This window comes from Eumetopias jubatus, unplaced genomic scaffold, assembly GCF_037043125.1.
Source record: "Eumetopias jubatus isolate StellerSeaLion01/CBP00866 unplaced genomic scaffold, mEumJub1_p1.0 scaffold_4, whole genome shotgun sequence".
In the NCBI taxonomy this organism is placed as follows: domain Eukaryota; kingdom Metazoa; phylum Chordata; class Mammalia; order Carnivora; family Otariidae; genus Eumetopias; species Eumetopias jubatus.
The window spans coordinates 16,264,841-16,285,555 of record NW_028274810.1 but is presented as its reverse complement, the minus strand read 5'-3'; the positions used below and the strand labels follow the sequence as shown (position 1 = coordinate 16,285,555).

Here is a 20,715-nt window from a genome sequence, read left to right as displayed (position 1 = left end):
TAACAGTACTAACAGCGAAGTTCTCCAGAAAAAGAGGCGGACAAAAATTACTGTTAGTGGTGAAAGCAAAGACTTCATTTAAGAGACGGACTCTGAAGAAATCCCAGGATTTGGAAAGAATTTTCCTGGGGAGAGGAAAAGAGAAACATGAGATTCTGCATAATGTAAAAAACTGTTAGAGGGATCAATTTGTTTAGCAATGAAATTCCTTAAATGCCATTCTGAACATTCTCCGTTATAATTGCACTCTTAAAGAAATACAGTCAATTCTCATTATTCTTGGTAATTATGTTCTACAAGGTCACTATGAACCCTGAATTATTGAACCACTGTTCTTATGGGAAATACAGGGTTAGGTTCCTTGAACCTCCGGTCACAACGTATTCATCGACCAATCAATATAAAACCTTGTTGGTAAAAAATCTTGTTATAGGTGTGTATAAATACTATACAATACCATATTATAGTGTTGATTCTATAACAGTGGAACTCATGGCCAATAATACTACAACTCATGCCTGAATGAGGTATATCTTCTTGCATTTAGGAATGCTAGACAGCACTTCAGCACTATGCTTGGGAGCCATTGTGAACAGCAAAACCACCAACAAAAAGCACAAAAATGCAAGAAACATGGCACTAAGTGGACTGAAGAAGGACACTTGTTTACAGTATTAGAGCTCAAACAAGAAAGCAGAGCATCATTTACTTCTATCTCAGCGAGAAATGTGCTCGCCAAGCAAATGAAGTCAAGTCCATGAAGGACTGCCAAAATGCCGGAAGCACTGATTTTGGAGTTACTTTTGGGGTTAAATTTTAGCAAGTAGGCAAATTCTCAAATACACAATCCACAAATATGCTTTGCTTGAAGAAGTCTGATACACAAAAATATGAACTTAAAATGAGAAACTCTTTGAAAATCTACAAACAAGATAAACTAAGTAAAAACTGTTTTAATTTACTACAAATGTATCACAAAATTTCACCTTCAATTATTTCCTCTGGTTCATGTAGAATTTTCTGAAATGGACAACTGATACGGGCACAATTTAAGTACCAGGATGACCCACCTCTGCTTATCTGGCAGATGCCCCTGAGGTGGCTCCATCTCCCAGCTACTGCCTGCCTCCACACTACACAGTCCTACCTACATGACTGAGCTTTAGTGGGCTCAAGATAGGATGAAAGTTTGCAGAAAAGCAAAGCTGGTTATAAGAACTGCCTTTTATGGGGCGCCTGGGTGGCTCAGTCGTTAAGCATCCGCCTTCGGCTCAGGTCATGATCCCATGATCCCAGGGTCCTGGGATCGAGCCCCACATCAGGCTCCCTGCACAGCAGTAAGCCTGCTTCCCCCTCTCCCAATCCCCCTGCTTGTGTTCCCTCTCTCGCTGTCTCTCTCTGTCAAATAAATAAATAAAATCTTTAAAAAAAAAAAATTGCATTTTGCTAGAAGATTGGACTAAGGCTAAACTTGGAGGCATGTAGTGTAAGGCTTCTAGGAGGTAACAAATGTTTGAATAGCACTACTTTCCACTACAAACTCAACTTCCTGGATGAGTATCACAGACTGGAAGCATCATCAAATCCATTCAAAGGGTTTAGTTGTTTGAAGAAATTTGCTTTATACCTAACTAAAGTTAAAGTTCTTTATTCAGTATAAACAAGGGGCCAACAAACTATGACCTACTGGCCAAATAAGGCCTGTTGCCTGCTTTTATAAATAAAGTTTTATTGGCACGCAGCCATGTTTATTCATGTACATACTGTTTATGGCTGTTTTTGCACTATGATAGCAGAGATGAGTAGCTACAACTGAGATCACATGGCCCACAAAGCTAAAATATTTACTATCTGGCCTTTTACAAAAAAATTTGCCCACCCCAGGTATGAACCATATTTTTTCCTCAATCCATTTGTTTGTTTCTTGAATACCAAGTCTGCGAATGGAACAGCCCTGACTGTTCATATATAGGGAGGGATTTGAGGATGCATTTTAGTTTTTTTTATTAAGTTTATCTTTTTATTAAGTTTTGTAAGCGTTATAATTTTTAAAAATAAATTCCCACTTCCTATCAAAGTCTACCTCTAGTGATAAGGGTTTCATGACTCCTCCCTTTCTCCTACTGTGGCACCTGCTTTTTGCTCTACACAATGGGACTCTAACTTTAAACTATTAATCTAAATCATGAAACCATAATCCCAATCAGAAGATACATATTTGGGGTACCTGACTGGCTCAGTTAGTAGAGCATGTGACTCTTGATCTCAGGGTGGTAAGTTCAATCCCCACATTGGGGGTAGAGTTTACTTAATTAAAAAAAAAAAGTATTAAATTACTTTAAATACTTTTTAAAAAAAAGTATTAATTAAGTATTAATTAAAAAAAAAAATATCCCCACATTGGGGGTAGAGTTTACTTAATTAAAAAAAAAAGTATTAAATTACTTTAAATACTTTTTAAAAAAAAGTATCAATTAAGTATTAATTAAAAAAAAAAAATCATACATATTTGAAATGTTTATCTTTTTCTCCCAATTTTCATGATCAGAGAGTACTTGCCCTAAAGTAATTCTTTCAAAAAGATTATTAAATCTAAGATAATCTGAAAGTTTTTTAAATTTTACATTGTGCCTATATATGAACAAAAATAAATATCTCTTGCCCAGAGAACAAGGAAACATAGTTATTATTTTTAACCTATAAGTCAAATCAGTACAATATTCTATAGTGAACATATACACACAGCCCTATTCACAGATTTTAATTCAGTAGACAAGGCTATGCATAAGTTTTCTTCACTAAAAACAAATTCTACAGAAAAATCACATTACTATGAAAAACAAGTACTAAAACTATAATAATTATTTTCCAGAAAAAGAGAGACTAAATACATATTGTTTTATACTTTTGGAAATATGAGAGGTGCTTCTTCATGGCTGGTGATGAATACAAAATAAAGACATACCATCATTATTTTTGTCCAAACTCTTAAACGCCAATTTCATTTTTTTCTCATGGTCTTTAAGGTACTTCATAAATTCTTCAAAATCCAGCTTCCCATCTTTGTTGATATCACCAGTAGTAAAGATTTTCTATAAAAAAGAAAAGAGATTTTTAAAAATTATTTAAATGGATTATTATTTTTTAAACTACTAAATTATTTGGACATACTTATACTTTGAGCAGCCTGATTGGCTGTTCTCCTGTAAGACATGCATTTTATAAACTCCAAGATAAAAAACATACCCTTGACCTAGCATGGGATTTAGATGTGTAAAACAATATATTTCCTGAGGCTCCTGGATAGCTCAGTCAGTTAATCCTTGATTTTGGCTCAGGTCATGATCACAGGGCCATGAGATCAAGTCCTGCATGGGGCTCAGCAATGGGCAGGGAGCCTGTTCAAGATTCTCTCTCTGCCTCTCCTTCAGCCACTACCCCCTCCCGCAACCCAGTCACATTCTCTCTCTACCAAAAAAATAAATAAATAAATAAAAGCAGATACATTTATATTGTCACTGAAAAATAATTACTGTTATTTAATTACTTTCACAAATTAGATTGAGGATCATATTCACCTGAAAATTACATCCTGATTACTCAACATATACCGAGATGTGCATAATCCAAGAGAAAATGGCACAGCTTTCTGGGGCCCCGTTTATGTACTAAAGTTTCATCTAAGAAGTTTATATTTCGGTCAATGGAAATATCAGGGAACAACTATCATTTTGGAAATTGCAAGTTAAAAGACATCTCTGACCCTATCTTTGAACAGCTTGATTTTTTAACCTTCTTATGGTAAATAAGGACTCTAACCTACAATAATATGAAAGACTAGGGTTTCCCTTTTGAATGTTCTTTTGTATTCCTCTGTAGAAATAAATGAAGACCAATCAAATGAGAAAAGCAAAGGCTATTTGTTCTGAGCTTACTCTATAGCAAGGCAGTCAGCGTGGTCAGTTCTGGCTGAGACTCAAAGGCAGGCAGACAAAAGGGTGAGCAAGCTTTATAGTAGGGAAAAGGGAGGCTTCAGGTGTGCCCTGATTGGCGGCTCTTGGCTGTAGGCAGGCTAATGAGAAGTGGGGCATCCTGTGTTTGGTTAGGGGTAGGTACTTCCCTCTCTCTAGTTGGTCCTAAGTTGAAGGGGGGATAAAAATCAGGGAAACTGTCAGGTATCAATCAATTTCTGGCCACTTGGGGCTGACTGTTACAGAAATTATTTTGCTTCGTGGATTGTCTCTAGAGATGGCAATCTGGACTCCTGTTAAGCCTGATTTATGGCAGGTTGGTTCCCTGGGTTGTTTACTATAGAAAAGGGGTTGGCTTCCTGAGCAGGTTACCCTAAGTTGTGGGTCAAAGTTCAATTTTAAATATGAGCAAACCATTGTCCATACTTGTATACTCAGTCTCTCACCCCCTACCGTAAAAAGCCAAATAAAACGTCATTCAAAAAACCTGTTATCAGAATTAAAAAGTTGTATCTTTTCTTTCTTATCATTACAAAATATAAGTACCATTTCTATTTTTTTTAACTGATGAATTCTTTATTTATATAAATAATTTTCTACTAGGGAAGCTGAAGACATGTGGGAGAAAATTCACATTAGAACCCCCTAAAGATGTCACTGTCACCTGAGGAAAAGCCACATCAGTATTCCCCTGAAATGTAAGGTTCTGTTTGGTTGATGAAAGTTTTAATATGTAAGCCCTCAGTCACCACTGGGTATACAAAGCCTTTATATGGCTCACACCACCTCTTAAAAAACAAAAGACAGATTTGCAACAAATTGTTTTGATGTTTGTTTGATAAATTGCTTTGAAATGCGTTTCAAAGAACTGAACTTGTTTATGGCATAAACCAGAATTTCTTTTGAAAGTTTAGTTTGTATCAAATAAAATACAAGTCACACTTGGAAATCTAAGTACAAGAATAGGTACATTTAAATAAACATAAAGTGGGGCGCCTGGGCGGCTCAGTTAGTTAAGGGTCTGACTCTTGTTTTCGGCTCAGGTCATGATCTCAGGGTCCTGAGATCGAACCCCACATCGGGCTCCCCGCTCGGTGGGGAGTCTGCTTGTCTCCCTCTCGCTCTGCTCACTCTGTCTCTCTCTCTCAAATGAATAAATAAATCTTTAAAAAGTAATAAATAATAAGCATAAGGGATATTTAGCTTTAAAAAGAAAAACGCTTCAAAAAAATTAAAAAAGAAAAAAGAAAAAGAAAACCACTTCCATTTTTGTTCTAGGAATTACAGAAACAAGTGAACTTTACAGAGATAACATTTTGGAATGGCCTGGTCCACAGACAACACCCAGTCCAGGCCTCTGATACCACAAATGAGAAAACTGAGCTGCAGCCCTTGGCATATAGAACATTCCCAAAACCCAGCTGCCCAATCACTGGATGGATGATGCAAGTAAAGACTCCCAAAGTTCCCACAGCCAGTAAGAAGAGTTTTACTTAATCTTAACATGACAGAGCTCAGCCAAGAGATTCCTGAGCACAAAGTACCGATGATCTGAAATGCATTCAACAGTCTTTGCTCTCCCGAATCTCCCACCCAGTCTGCTGCTGTAAACATCCAAAGAGCAAATATAATTGGAAAGTAATTATATTAAGAATTTCCAAACAGAAAATAACTTGGAAATACAGTGATAGAAATATGCATCAGGCATTACACGCTGAGACTCATTCTGTGATCTAGGCTGGGAAAAATAGGGATTCCCAGAGGATAAAATGCCGAGCTCAGTCTTTACAAGTGTGCTGATGAAGGCATGCTTGGAGGAAAGGTCAGAACTGGCGAGACCCCCAGGGTACAAGCCACCAGACTGAATGCCCTCCTTCCAGGAACAGAAACCAAAAGATAATATTAGACCATTTCCAACTACAACCCCCCCCCCAACTCCCAAACACATAACACATATAGTGATTATCCCAGTTCCCCAAAGTGGGGAGGGAGCTTCATTGGCCTAGATGCCCATCCAGGCTACTAATAACAGGTGAGTACATTGAACAAGGTGACCCCCCAAAACAAGGTGGTAGCCAACATGTTCAGCACAATTTGAATTTGGGAGTTTTATGAGAGCCAGGGGAAATAAGAAAAATGCTTGAGAAAAGTATTAGCTGTGTTGTTATTCTTCAAATGGTAAAATGTTGGTAACCAACCTGAAAGCTAGTAGGTCCCCAGGGGAAGCTGGGTAAGGTGTCAATTTGGCTTTCCCCATCTCTGCCCAAGGCGTCTTCGGGGCTCCCAGCCCCCACATCTCTCCTACCACAGCCCCACTGAGGCCCACCTGCCCTTCCTCCAGGAATTCAAGGACCCCTGTATCCTGCAGGCCTTCCTGAAACTCAAGGATATCCAGGGTCCCATCCTCATTATGGTCCAGGTGCCAAAAGAGTTCTTCATAGAGGACATCCATTTGGGATGTCTCTGGCAGCAGGGGTGATCCACGCTGTGGCCCCCAGGAGCCTCCCAGAGGTGGAAGTGAGAGGGAGGAAGGCGACCCTGCCCACCACACATCCAGTTAGCAGGGACCTACGATAGCAATGTCCCCCCCAACCCCCAGGCTCCTTCTGCGAGATAAAGCACAGGAAGGGGAGGGACCATCGCAATGTCTCCAGCACAGAGGCACGAGGTGCATCCGTGCGCCACGAGGGCCTGGCCTCTGCCCAGAGCCTCGGTTGCGACCACTGAGGGCCTGACCCAGACATGGAGGCCTCAGCGCTTGGGCTGCACTCCTGCGCCAGCGGATGAGACGCCCAGGCTTTCACCCCACTCCAGGAGGAACCTAGAGGGGACAACTCCTGTCCTTCCCCCAAAACTTCCAGAAAGACCTTTGCACAGGACTGTCTCTAAAGGTAGAGCTTCTTTTTAGAGACAAGTGGGTGGGAGAGTGTTGGGACACGGACTGTGGGGCCATATTGACTGGTGGTGAAGTCCAACGTTTTAGTCGTTTTATCACACCTTCCTAGAAGCCTTCTTCTAAGGTTTAAGTACTTAATAGTGTGGAGGTTAGGAATTAGGGACCTAATAAAAATCTGCCCACTTGGACCTCTCCTTCTGTGATTCTACCCACCCCCAACTCCCACACCCATTTCCTTATCTTCACCCAGCATCTGTGGTCACTCCAGAGCAAGGCTACTCTAACCACCAGGGTCCCAGCTCAGTCCTTACAGATGTTGGCAGCACACTCAGGAGGATAATCTCAAAATGGGCAGAAGTTAAGTCAGCTAGGATCACAGAGAGAAATCAGGAGGTATTCATAAACAATGTCTGTAGCTTCTTCTTAATCCCACTCTCCAAAGCCACTGAGGGCTCTGGCCTCCCTCTACACATACCTACGGTCCCTCACCTGCTCCACTGAAAATGTGTTAAGTGTAGTTTCACAGTAAAAATTCCACTTTTTCTGTAATTTCTTTTCCTAAACGTGTACTCTTTAAAAAGTTGAATATTAAACTTCATGTGGAACAATGGGAACTCTCATTCATTGCTGGTGGGAATGCACTATGGCACAGCCACATTGGAAGACAGTTGGGCAGTTTCTTATGAAACTAAATACACCCTTACCGTACGATCCAGCAACCATGTTCCCTGGTGTCCACCCAAAAGAGCTGAAAACTTATGTCCACACAAAATCCTCCACACAGATGTTTAGAGCAGCTTTTTTCATAATTGCCAAAGCTTGGAAACAACCAAGATGGCCTTCGGTAGCTGATGGATAAGTAAACTGCGGCACATCCAGATAATGGAATATTATTCAGTGCTAAAAAGAAATGAAGTATCAAGCCATGAAAAGACAGAGGAAACTTAAATGTATATTATATATTACTAAGTGAAAGAAGTTAATCTGAAAAGGCTACATACTATATGATTCTAGCCATATGACATTCTGGAAAAGGCAAAATTACGAACACATTAAAAAAGATCAGTGGTTGCCAGGGAGTTGGGGGGAGAGGGTGGAAGAATGGACAGGAAGAGCACAGGGGATTTTTTTAGGGCAGTGAAAATACTCTGTATGATACTATAAAGATGCATACATGTCATTATACATTTGTCCAAACCCAGAGAACACCACCAAAAGTGAACCCTATAGTGAGCTTTGGACTTTGGGAGATGATGATATGTCACTGTAGGTTTATCAATTGTAACAAATGTACCACTCTGGTGGGGGATGCTGAAAATGGGGGAGGCTATTCATGTGTGGGAGCAGGGAGTCTATGGGAAATCTCTGTAACTTCCTCTTCATTTTGCTGTGAACCTAAAATTGCTCCAAGAAAATAAATTATTTTTTAAAAATTCACAAAGAAAATTTAATCGGGCCATTATCTGTTAGCTCTTGCTCTATTCACTCAACCTGTCAAGCACTGACAACATACAGAGGCCTGTCACATGTCTGTGAAATACCCACAGGTTTGCCTTTAGAAGGAGGTTGCACCACAGTTAGTACTTAGTACCACTAAGTACCACTGTTTGCAATAAACACTTCCCCCCACCCCAGAGCAATTGAGCAGTGGCAGACATCTAATGATGTTTCACAAGATGTGCTGTGTCCCAATCAAGAATGAATTCTCCCATACAAGAGAACTGTACAATCCACAGGGGCCCTGTGCACTGCAGAGAAGGCATGTAGCCACAAAGAGTCATCCAGACAGGGCACAAGAGTCCAGTGGCTCAAGGAGAGAAAACAGAAGTCATGGCCATAGTAATAAGGAAAACAGACAGAATTTTACACAAGGGATATGAAGGGCAAAACAGAGTCGATAGTCTCATCTAATAAAAAGGCAACTATTTTTGTTGTATTCAACAATTCTTTTCCACTTTTAAAAATTATCCTGTTCCTTACTTGCTTATAATTACCCCCACCTACCCATCCAACACAAACAGACCTCCTCTACAGAAAGTTGTGAGGACACAGTTGAGGGACCCTATCTGTCTTGTTCACTACTATATCCCCAGTTCATTGAACAGTGTCTGGAACTATTCAAAAATATTAACTGAATGAATTTAATATTTGTACTACTGTGTAGCTCTTACCATTCCTAGGTTACATTTGAGGTTTCCAAGCATTAAATAGTTCACTCAAAGTCACAAGTGTAGCAAATGGTGAAAACATTTGTACCCTGGTCTGAGTCCACAGCTCATGAGAATAACCACTACACACATTGCAGCAATGAATGAAGTAGAAACGATGGTCTACATTTCAGAGTGAGGCATCAAACTTTCTCAGCAAATCCTCTTGTTGTTTTCATAGATCCTCATAGACTTCTCAGTGGATGCTACGTGACCCTTAAAAAGATAGCATATTTTAACTCAGACTGGTCAAAAGGAGTCAAGCAGCACCCTTACAGTATGTTGCCTTGTGGGAGCTTATTTATTTCTAAACATCTTAACTGGAATGTTGATTAAAAAAAATAATTCTGACTGTGCTAGGGTAAAGGCTGAAGGTTTAAGGCTGAAGCCTTAAACAAATGGGTAATAACTGACCAGGCAGAAAAGAAGGAGTGAGAGCAATGCCAAGCAGAGAAAAGAAAATAAAGAGACAAATGTCTATGGCTGTGGCCCAGATGGGGAAACAGAATGTTGGGATTTCGGAAGGAGACTAACAGGTAGGTGAAAAGGGTATTTTATGCCTTACAAAAGAACTCTTCCATTTTTTTCATTCTTTCCAAAATAAAAAGTCTCAAAGAAGGATAACATCAGATTTTAGAATATAAGGAGAAAACACAAAAGGTACAGATGTTATATATTTTAGAACATTTGACATAAATGTATTTGGAATTCATTGTTTTTCTTATACCATAATCTCCCTGCTATGATGCCTTAAAATGTACCTCTATGACTTCTCTATCGCATTTCCTTTAGTAATAAAGTTTCTAACAACGAAAATGCTAATAAAATAAATCCCTCCTGTTAACAGAGGAATTATGCTATGGAGTGAAACCCTGAAAAGAAATTCCATTCAAAGCAATACACATTTGCTAAGCTACTGTTTTGTGTATTTTTCTTTTAGATTTTATTTATTTATTTGAAAGAGAGAGAAAGAAAGCATGAGCAGGGAAAGGGGCAAAGGGAGGGGCAGAGGGAGAAGCGGGCTCCCTGATGTGCGGCTCGATCCCAGGACCCTGGGATCATGACCTGAGCCGAAGGCAGACGCTTAACCGAATGAGCCACCCCGGTGCCCCTAAGCTACTGTTTTTGTATGTGACCCTATTCCATCTGTAGTTGCAAATAGAAAACTTAAAGACAGAGAATCAAAACAGCCGTAGAATATCAGAGGTGGAGGAGCCCTCAAATCAGGTTGTCCAGTCCAACCACTTGTCAGACATTACCTAATCGTTCAGCATACACTCAATATCGATGGGGACAGACGGTCCTCAAGGAGCCCATCATCTAGTAACTGTGACATCACATTTTAAAGCCTTTTTTACATCAACTTTCATATCCAGTCACATGGGGTCTTGATAAAAGCTCTGTCCAGGAGTCATGGAAGATACATGCATTTTAAGAATAAGGGAAGTAAACCAAAGTTTAAATGACTTGACTCAGGCTACACAGTCACACCAAGTATGGAACTCATTGGCCAAGATGCTTCCCTTTTTGCTCTCAGCAATCCTCTGTTTTCAGAGTCCTGGGCCCCTTATGATGATAAATCTCTCCTAAGAAAGTTACAGTAAGAGTTTGTGCACATGACAGATATGGCAAACAGCTTAGTTTTAAAACTGCCTGTAATCTACCAGGCTAACTGAACACATTTGTCAAGTCAGCCAGCGCTGAACTCGGACACAGGAATACCTTCATGCTCTACAAAACCTGTCCCCCTTTCTCCTCCACATACTAATAAAAGAGGCGCAACTAAAATGATGCCAAGATTGGAGAAGGAAAAAAATATCTGTAAAAGCCTACTGGGCAAGATCCACTTTTTTCATTTTACTGCCTTAATTCTACATCTGGGAAATTTTTTGTTTTTTGGTTTTTGGGTTTTTTTGGCCTTCGCTGTTCCAAATTCTTCCAAGCCTAAATTGAAACAAAATAAGCATACTTCCAGCTAAAACTGTTGACTCTTCATCAGTTTATTTTCCTCACAATTTTCATTTGAGTAAATTAAAATTCAGGTTATTTCCTCTATTCTTTAATGTTCTAAAACCTGTTCCTTAGAGTACCTCAAATGACTGTCTTTGAGAATGTTTTAATGTGGCCTTTGACAAAAAACAAACATTAAGGAGGAGGAGGAGGGTGAACATAAAATAGAAAATACTCTAAAAAGCAGAACTTGCTTTGAAGTCTTTTCCCTGGGTAGTCTTGGAACACTTAATAATGGTTAGCTATTGTATCCCTTATGCCCGTTTTCTACACTCCACTTTTATGTTCCATATTCTTTCCATTTAAGGTCTGAAGGAACTTAAATGGACATCTGCCCTCTTCTCAATGCTAAATTCATTACAAAAGCTTGGAAACATGGAAAGGAGATAAAATCAGATGGAAATTTAGAAGGATTTCTCTTCAAGCTGGGTATCTGTCTTACATGCAAACTATTATCTTGAAACTTTCCCTTGAAGAGTCACCTCATAGTTCTCATTTCTAGGTACTCAGGTAGACAATCTCCCTAATCCTTGACATTATGCAAACCCTTGACCTATGCCTCTGAAATTTTCCCCCATGAAGACTGACCACGTAATCCTAATTCCAAGTATTTGGTTGGCTACTGTTACCCAGGCTTGCCTCATAGCCCTTTCTTCCTCCATCTATTTCCCATACAGCCACCAGAGTGATCTTCCCAAAACTTAAGTCTGCCTGTGTCCCTCTCTTACTTAAAACTTCTCAAGGCTCCCATTACTCATATGAAATCCAAACCACTCAGTGGGCCCAAAATGTCTTTCATGACCTGGCCCCTGTCTGCCCCCGATATGACACTATTCTTCAAGAAGACCAACCAGTCACTAGGTGAAAAGTCGGTTATGTTGAGGCCTCCTATTTGGTAAGGGGCACTGGCTCACCCCCACAGGAATAGATACCTCTTCTAGGTAGGGGTTTCCCTTTCCTGCCCACAAAGGCTTAGACAGCACCACTATCTGGGGGCTAATGGAATGCCTGATCCACGGGCATGAAATCCCCACACAACATAGCATCTGACCAGGGAGTCTGCTTCATAGTAAAAGGTGTGGAAGTGGGCCCATGACCAAGAGATCCACTGGCCATACCATACACCATACCATCCAGAAGCAGCCATCCTCACAGGATGCTAGAATGGCCTACAGAAACCATAACAGAAGCACCACCAAGGAAACAATATTTGGCAAAAATGAATTGCCGGCCTTCAGGATGCAGTATATGCACTAAATGAGAGACCTCTGTAGAGTTCCCCCAGCAGGAAGAATACATGAGTCCAGGAACCAAGAGGCAGAAGCAGGAGCGGTCCCACTTACTAGCCTTCCGAGTGACCCACTGGGACTTTTTGCTTCCTACTCCCACAACTCTGGGCTCTGTAGGGCTAGTCTGTGGTCCCCAAACAGGACATACTCTTGCCAGGGAATACAGCAAGGGTCCCAGTGAACTACAAGCTATAACTGCCACCTGGACACTTGGAATTCCTTGTGTCCAGGGACCAACAGGCAAGAAGTCTCCGTCTTAGTAGGTATACGCTGACCTCGATCAGCAGGAGACAGGGCTGCTTTTACGCAATGGAGACAGAGAGGAATAGGAATGGACTCAGGGGACCCATGTGGACACCGCACATGCTGTCTGCACAGTTATCACTGCGAACGGGCACACGCAACAACACTGGCTTGCAAAGCTCTGACCCCTCACAAATGAAGGTTTGGGGCACACCACCAGAAGTCACGAGGACCTGCAGAGATTACAGCGGAGTTTGAGTGGAATTTAAAGCAGACAGCCCAAAAGGGAAATTAGGAGTACCAGCGGTGACTAACTGAAGCAATGGGGACAGTAGTTTGTCCCTCTGGCCTCCCTGAGAAAGAGAGGCAGAGCACAATGAGGAAGCACTCCCCAAGCTGATAGAGAGACACAGATCTGTGTTGCACGAGGGAGAGGTGGCTAGGTCAGAAGGCCCTTTGAGAGAACCTGCTGTGGGAGCCGGGCCAAACGACAGGCTGCCTGCGGCGGCACACCTTTGTGCCCGCAGCACTCACACCAAGTCCATGCTTGTCCTGGGCTGTTCCAGCCAACGACTAGTCGCAGCAGGGTACCAGCACGGGGCAGCCAACGACATAGGACTCCACTAACTGATAACATTTCCCCCAGGGACCCCCCCCATTGGCTTAGTTGAGACTTTCTAAGAACTGCGCTTTGGTCTGAGGTTCTTCCCAAATCATTCCTTCTTGAACTCTTCTAACAGGGGTTAAATCTGTATCATGGTCTTAAGACCTCAACTCACTCCTTTTTTCCCTCTCCCTTACCCTTCACAAGCATCTCTCCCAATAAATCTTTTGCACCCCCAATCCCATCTTGGTTTCTGCCCCTCAGAAGACCAGAACTGACAGTACCAAGAGTGGTCCAACGCAAGAGGTGGTAACATGTGGGGCGCCTGGGTGTCTCAGTTGGTTAAGCGACTGCCTTCGGCTCAGGTCATGATCCTGGAGTCCCAGGATCGAGTCCCGCATCAGGCTCCCTGCTCAGCGGGGAGTCTGCTTCTCCCTCTGACTCTGCCCCTCTCATTCGCTCTCTCTCTCTCATTCTTTCTCTCTCAAATAAATAAATAAAATCTTTAAAAAAAAAGAGGTGGTAACATGGGATTTGGAAGCTGGCTCACTCACCACCCAACTTGCAAAGAGTTCTTTATTAGGTTACCAGGCATTTTTCTAAGTACTTTACATATTTTAATTCATTTATTCTCCACAATAACCCTCTGAGACAGGTACTAGTGTTGCCTCTGCCACCGATGAGGAAACTGGGGCTAGAGAGATTAAGAAAATTGTGCAGAGAGGGGTGGGGATACAGGCAAAACGAGTGACGGGAGTGGGAGGTACAGGCTTCCAGTTATGGAATGAATAAGTCACAGGGATAAAAGGCCCAGCACAGGGAATACAGTCAAAGGTATTATAACAGCGTTGTATGGTGACAGATGGGACCTACACTCGTGGTGAGCAGAGCAGAACCTACAGGGATGTTGAATCACTATGTTGTACACCTGAAACGAATGTGATGCTGTGTGTCAACTATGCTTCAGTTAAAAAAAGAGAGTAAAAGAAAATTGTCCAGAGTTAACTAGTAAGCAGCAGAACCAAGATTTAAACCCAGACAGTTTGATTAGCTTTTTCTTATTATGCATGTAAAAAGATGTTTTATCTGGCAAAACTATGGAGCCAATAAAAAGATCAGCAGTGGGAGCAGGGATGAATAGGCAGAGCACAGGATTTTTAGGGCAGTGAAAATCTTCTGTATGATATTATAATGATGGATACATGTCATTACATATTTGTCCAAACCCAGAGAATATACAACATCACGAGTGAATCCTCAGGTAAACTATGGGCTTTGGGTGATAATGATGTGTCAGTGTAGGTTCACCCTTGGTTTAAAAAAAGTACCATTTGGTTGAGTGATGTTGACAGTAGGGAAGGCTGTGTACGTGATATGCAAGGGCAGACAGTATATGGGAAATCTCTGTACCTTCTTCTCAAACTTAAAATTGCTCTTAAAAAAAAGTTTTCATTAAAAAATGCTTATCTTATTTTATCCAGCATTTCTTGATATCTTGCAGTAGGAGGATTTTTGGTCATCTTGTCCTATACATGCTGGAAATACAAGCACTAATAACTGCTTTACAATTAAATTTTATCTCTTTTTTCCTATAATTATCTCAAACGAGCCACTGCCTTATTTAGGCTGTTTCAAATCACAGCCCTAAATCTTTTTGTACTACTGTGCTTAAATGACTAAGACATGACGCTCATCTTCGAGATGCTTGGTCTTAGTGGAGGGCACAGTCAATAAAAATAACACCTTCTGAAAATTGTAATAGTAGTGACATGTGAGACCAAGGACCTACACATAGTAGGGTGTGATCAACTCTTCCACAGAGGGTGGTCTGGAAAGACTCATCTCAGAGGAGGTGATATTTATAAAAACAAAACAAAAATGAAAACAAAAACCTCTTTTTTCCCCTAATCATAATAATATACAATTATTTTTAAAAATTGAAATAATACAAAAATTGTAAAGAAGTAAAAAAGTAATTTAACTCCTACCATCCATAAATAACCATTAGTAACCTTTTACTGAAGAAGGTACCAGTCAGGAGTGCTGGGATTAGTTAATAACATCTAACAAAAGCACAGGAAGTGATATTATATATGTATATATGTATGTATAAAATACATTTTATGCTTATGTATAAAATACATATATATGACAGTGATAAATATATGCCATCCTATGGTATGTTTGCATACACATGATTTTATACAACTTACTTTATGATTTGTTCACATATAAATTTTGGAAAATTAAACACATTTTTTATTCCTGATTTTGAGTTCGTATTTTCTTAATCAACCTTGCCAGAGGCTTGTGTATTTTATTCATATATTCAAAGAACCAACTGAAAAAGGAAGTCTTTGGAAATTTAAAGGACACATTTAAATAATTCCTGAGTCAAAGATGAAATCACATTGGAAATTAGAAAATACTTGGAACTAAACGAAAATACAAACTTGTGGGATGCAGCTAAAGAAACGATTAAAGGGGGGAGGTAAGTGGGGAATGGGTAACTGGGTGATGGGAATTAAGGAGGGCACGTGATGTGATAAGCACTGTGTGTTATATGCAACTAATGAATCACTGAACACCATAACAAAAACTAATGATGTTGGCTAATTGAATTTAAAGAAAAAAAGTGATTAAAGGGATATTGTAGCTCAAAATTAAGGAAGCAAGCATTCAACTAAAAAAATTAGAAAAAGAGCAAATGAGTAAACCCAAAATAAAAGGAAATACACAGAAATTAATAAGAAAAAACTGAAAAGAGACCATCAGCAAAAAGTAGCAAAAGTTGATTCTTTCAACGTATAAATAAAATAGACAAATCTTTGGCAAGATTGAAGTGGGGGGATGGAGCTCGATATCAGAAATGAAAGGGCATATAGTCAGAACTTTTTAAAAAATCCTAAGTGAATATTATGAACCTTGGTCAAAATAGACAGTTTTCTAAAAATTGTAACTTACTAAATCTGACTAAATAAGACATAGTAAATAAACTAAAGGGACCTGTAACTACTAAAGGCATTGAATGAGCAGCTTAAAATATAACTGTGAAACAGTTGCTGGCTCTTAAGAGTTTAATCACCTTCCCTTTCAGGATAGGAACCTCTTATGTTTCAGAGGGGTTGGAGAGGTTCCAAGTATCTCCACCCTGCCAAAGGGGCTGAACTTCTGAGACACAATTAAAAATGACTCAGAGAAATTGGAACTGCTCAGCGACCCGCCAACCCTTTAGATCAATTTATGTACTTAGGACATTAAGGAAGGTCTTAAACCATGGAATGTTGCCTCTCCTCAACAGGAAGTTGGAGGAAACATACACAGGATTGGTTTTCAAAAGTTCTGAAACACTAGACAAAACTAGCTGGTGTATAACAAAGCAGCTCCTAAGAGATGCAAAGTGTGAGCCTTTTTAAGAACGTGGGGCCCACTTAAGTCTGAGAGCTTAAAACAAAACAAAACAAAGCCGAACAAACAAAACCTTGATTAAATGCTTGCAAAAGCTGAGAGCTAAACAAAAATTTTTTTGATTAAATTTTGCAAAAAGGCAGGTGAAGGACCCGGGATGCATTCAAACCAAAGGTACTATGGAACAGCGTTTTTTAAGTTGTTACAGTGGGTCACCGTGTTCACCGCACTAATTTCATTCGGAAAAATACCAGTAGGCTATCAGGTGTTGACGCGCATCCGCTCCGGAGGTAACTGGCCTCGCTCCCCATTCCCGAGCTTCGGAACCCCTTCGCGGGCTGGAAGCCACAGCTCCGCCTTCCTGCAGCCGGCGCCCAGAATCTCCGCAGCCCTCCCGGCCCTCCAGCCGCGCCCCGCAGCGACCCACCTCCTCGGCGTCCTGCCCCAGGGGGATGCCCAGGCTCTTGAGCCCCTCCTGCAGCTCGCCGATGTCCACCACGCCGTCCTTGTTGTGGTCCAGCCTCTGGAAGAGGGTCTCGTAGCGCGTCCGCGGCTCCGCGTCCTGGCAGGCCGCCGCGGGCGGCATGAAGCCCCGCAGCCAGCGTAGCATGGTCCCGGAGGCGCGGGGCGGCGCAGCCCAGGGGAGTCACGGGGACGAAGACTGCCGGGCGCGTCGAGGACCCGCGCGACGGCCACCGCCTGGCTTCGAGGGGCCCGCGGCGTGCAGGGAGAAAGAGCAGAGACCCCGGCCCAGCCCGGCTTGGCGGTCAGGGAGTGGCCGCTCCCGCTGCTACTCGGGGAGGAGCTCGCCGGGCGACGGCCTCCCCGGGAGGCGTGGTGGGGCGGGCCTGGCGCCGCCTGGAACGCGCAGGAAGTGAAAGGGCCGCGGGTGGGTGTCGGGAGGAGCGGTGGGACCCGGGGAATCGAGTTCTGCTCGTTCCCCGTCGAACTGTCAGAGGCGCAGGGTCAAGGAGCAAGCCCCCCAGAGGCCTTGGGTTTGGGCATTCGCTGGTTAAGTTTTGGGGAATGGGGGAGAGGACAGTTCGAAGCTCAGGTTACTCAACTTCAGGGCCCCTTTCCCTGACAGCTTGGAGTCTTTGCAAACTGCCCACAGGTAGTCAGTTCTCGCAGCACGGAAATTGGGACATGTCGGGCGACACAGATCTCGGACTTTTTCCTGAGGCTCCACAGATATTACACATCTCTGGGCCTGTTTTCTATTGACAAAAATGAGGAAGTTGAGTGCGCACCTGGGCTGGGAGTTCTGCTTTAAGAAGCAGAGGAGTTAAATCTGAAAGCAATTTAAAAAACAAAAGGAACGCCTAAAACTAATACAATATTACATGTCAATTATGCCTCAATAAAACTGGGGGTAAAAGAAAGAGAAACTCACGCCAGAAACTTTTCTGGCAGTTTTAAAGATCGAGGTTCATCCAGGTAGGAGGTGGTAAAAAGTGGGACTACTTTGCTCTACCGCTTAGTGCGATCTGATAAATCACAGCATTTGCCAGGAGCACTTGCCAGCAAAACCTCAGGCCCCTCTCTCTCAGGATGGATGCAGTTACAAGCTTAGGGCTTACTTCATAACGTGGAATAAGATAAGGGACATTGGAAGTCGAAAATGCCAGGGTCCTAATCCTTCCGCTCTGTAAACTTGGAAATGTGACAGAGCCTCTCTGAGTAGCTTCTTATCAGTAAGATGAGAGTAGGAATATCTGCCTCATAACGAGGTTGTATATTGTATACGAAAGGTCTTATTACTCACAAGTGCCAAATGAGATATCATTAACTGTAATAATTCTGTTCATTCACTGCTGCTTAATAGAAACTGTCATTGTATTCCTTTATCTACAGGAGATACAACTGGGTACTTGTAAGGCTCTCCCCACATCTTCTGAATCACTAAACAAACACTAGTTCTTCCAACAAAGCCCAGGAACTCAAACCCTGAGTTTACTTCCCCTCATACCGTTTTATATATTTAAGACATATGTGAATCTAGAGTTTGTAAATTGAGGACTGTTCAGTTAAATCACTGTGAGGCCAATTTATTTCTTTATATTACTTCTGATTTCCAGTCTTAAGAATTATCCTCTTCCTTGGGAAAAGCCTTCCAACGTTATCAAATTTTATATCCTTAAAAACCTCTTTTAACCTCCACTGTGGATACTCTGTACTCAAGAGAGGCTGCTTGAAATAGTCATCCCACACTTGAATGTTTTTTTGGGGTTGTTTGTTTGTTTGGGTAGTAATTACAGGAATTGCCTGTCGAAATTTTGACTGAGAAAACTTATGTTCACACAAAAACTTGTACAAGAAAGATTATAGCAGTTTTATTCATGATCACCAAAACCCAAGCAAAACATCCTTAAATGGGTGAATGGATAAGCAACCTGCGTTACATTCATACAATGGACCACCACTCAGTGATAAAAAGGAATAAACTACTATACAATACACTACATGACATTCTGGAAAAGGCAAAACTATAGGGACAGAAAACAAAACAGCCCAGGGGTTGCCAGGGGCTGTGGGATGGCAGGTGTTGACTATGTAAGAGCATTAGAGAGCTTTGGGGAGTGATGGAACGGTTTAGGTTTTGATTATGGTGGTGGTTAGACAACTATGACTTTGTTAAAATGCACACCACTGTACACTAAAAAAGTTAAATTTTACTCTGTGGAAATTATACCTCAATAAATCCGACTTTAATTAGTACCTGACTTAAACATGAGTAAAATAGCATAAGAATTCTTAGTTCAAAGTATCAGTGTGAAAATCAAAACAGTTTATGACGTGTTACACTAAACTATGGTTGCAGACCAGCTGCATCAGTATCACTTGGGAGCTTTTTAGGAAGTAGTCTCAGGACCACCCCAGAGTTGCACTTACGCAAGAGCCCCAGGTGATCCTTTCCTACATTAAAGTTTGAGACACTCTGTTAGTAGAAAGTAATACCACTCAAAAGTGTGGTTTGCACGCTAGTGCCAGACTGCAAGCCGTTACTTGTTCACAACAAGCTAAATCAAAGATTTAGAAGCATTTAGAAACTTTATAGCAGTTTTGATGGAGTTCTTTTGTTTGTTGAATCTGATGATAACTCATGGATTGTCTTTTTAATTTCACTTTTCCAATAAATCATTTTTACTGTATTTCACAATAGTAAAATGTCCACAATGGATTAAGAAAACACTGTTACCATACAGAATAAAAGTAAAATCAACAACAGAAACGTCCTGCATGAGAGAATAAAACTTTACATAGACATTTAAACATCTGCATGAGAGAAGGCATCCCTATTCAATGTTAATAATTCCCAAAGACCAGTGGTTCCTACAGAGATCAAGAGGAGGAACCCTGAACTCACTCAGATTTCCTTAACCCAGTTCATTTCTGTGGTCAGGACAGAAGTTAAGGTTCAGCCCAGTTCAGCTTGCATCTATTTTTCCCAGCTTCCAGCCGTTTTAAGTAGTACCATCTTCCATTGGGACAACTTTCAGACTTTATCAATTCCATCTATATTGGTCTTCAAAGACCTCTTTCAGCATTTACTTTGAACACCTTGTTGTTAGAAAGAATCCACTTAAATGATCATTCTAGATGTTCACAAGTTTACCTTTTCTTATCTACTGGACCCTGTAGTTATTGTGTGGTGCTACTAAGACCAAAGTCTCAGCCTCTCCACAAGGACCAACTATATGTCAAAATCCTGGTCACTGCTTTCTCAAATTTAAGCAATTACAAAGGGGGCTATGTGAAAGAATTTGACTGACTTGATATAAAGCCATCACCATCACTAGAAAGATAGTTTTATCATACAATGAATTTTAAACTTGAATATCCTAGTAGTCTTTAGAAAGACAATGATCATTTTAAGTTTTGACTCTATCACATTAAGCTAAGTGAATATTCTCCCCAGATTTTCTAAGTCATTTAGGAGACAGAAGTCCAGATAACAAGGTGAATTCTGTCTCTTGCTCAGCCTATCCACTACTCTTAATCCCCCCAAAAGTAAATGTAGACAGCTCAGTCATAAAAATATGGCACTTAATTACTGAAAGTTTGTCTTTATTACTAAATCCTGTAA

General features: G+C 41.2%; 1 protein-coding gene across 1 annotated transcript in view; it reads right to left on the bottom strand.

Annotated features, from left to right (window-relative positions):
• The window catches only part of LOC114207994 (mitochondrial adenyl nucleotide antiporter SLC25A24), a 49,971-nt gene extending 32,554 nt beyond the window's left edge, over positions 1 to 17,417 (bottom strand). The window contains exons 1-2 of the mRNA XM_028102086.2: positions 17,056 to 17,417; positions 2,966 to 3,092 (exon numbers count right to left, since the gene is read on the bottom strand). Coding sequence (XP_027957887.1) covers positions 2,966 to 3,092; positions 17,056 to 17,238 — 310 coding nt within the window. The 5' untranslated portion in view covers positions 17,239 to 17,417. The remainder of the gene's footprint in view (positions 1 to 2,965; positions 3,093 to 17,055) is intronic.
• Positions 17,418 to 20,715: the final 3,298 nt, after the last annotated feature.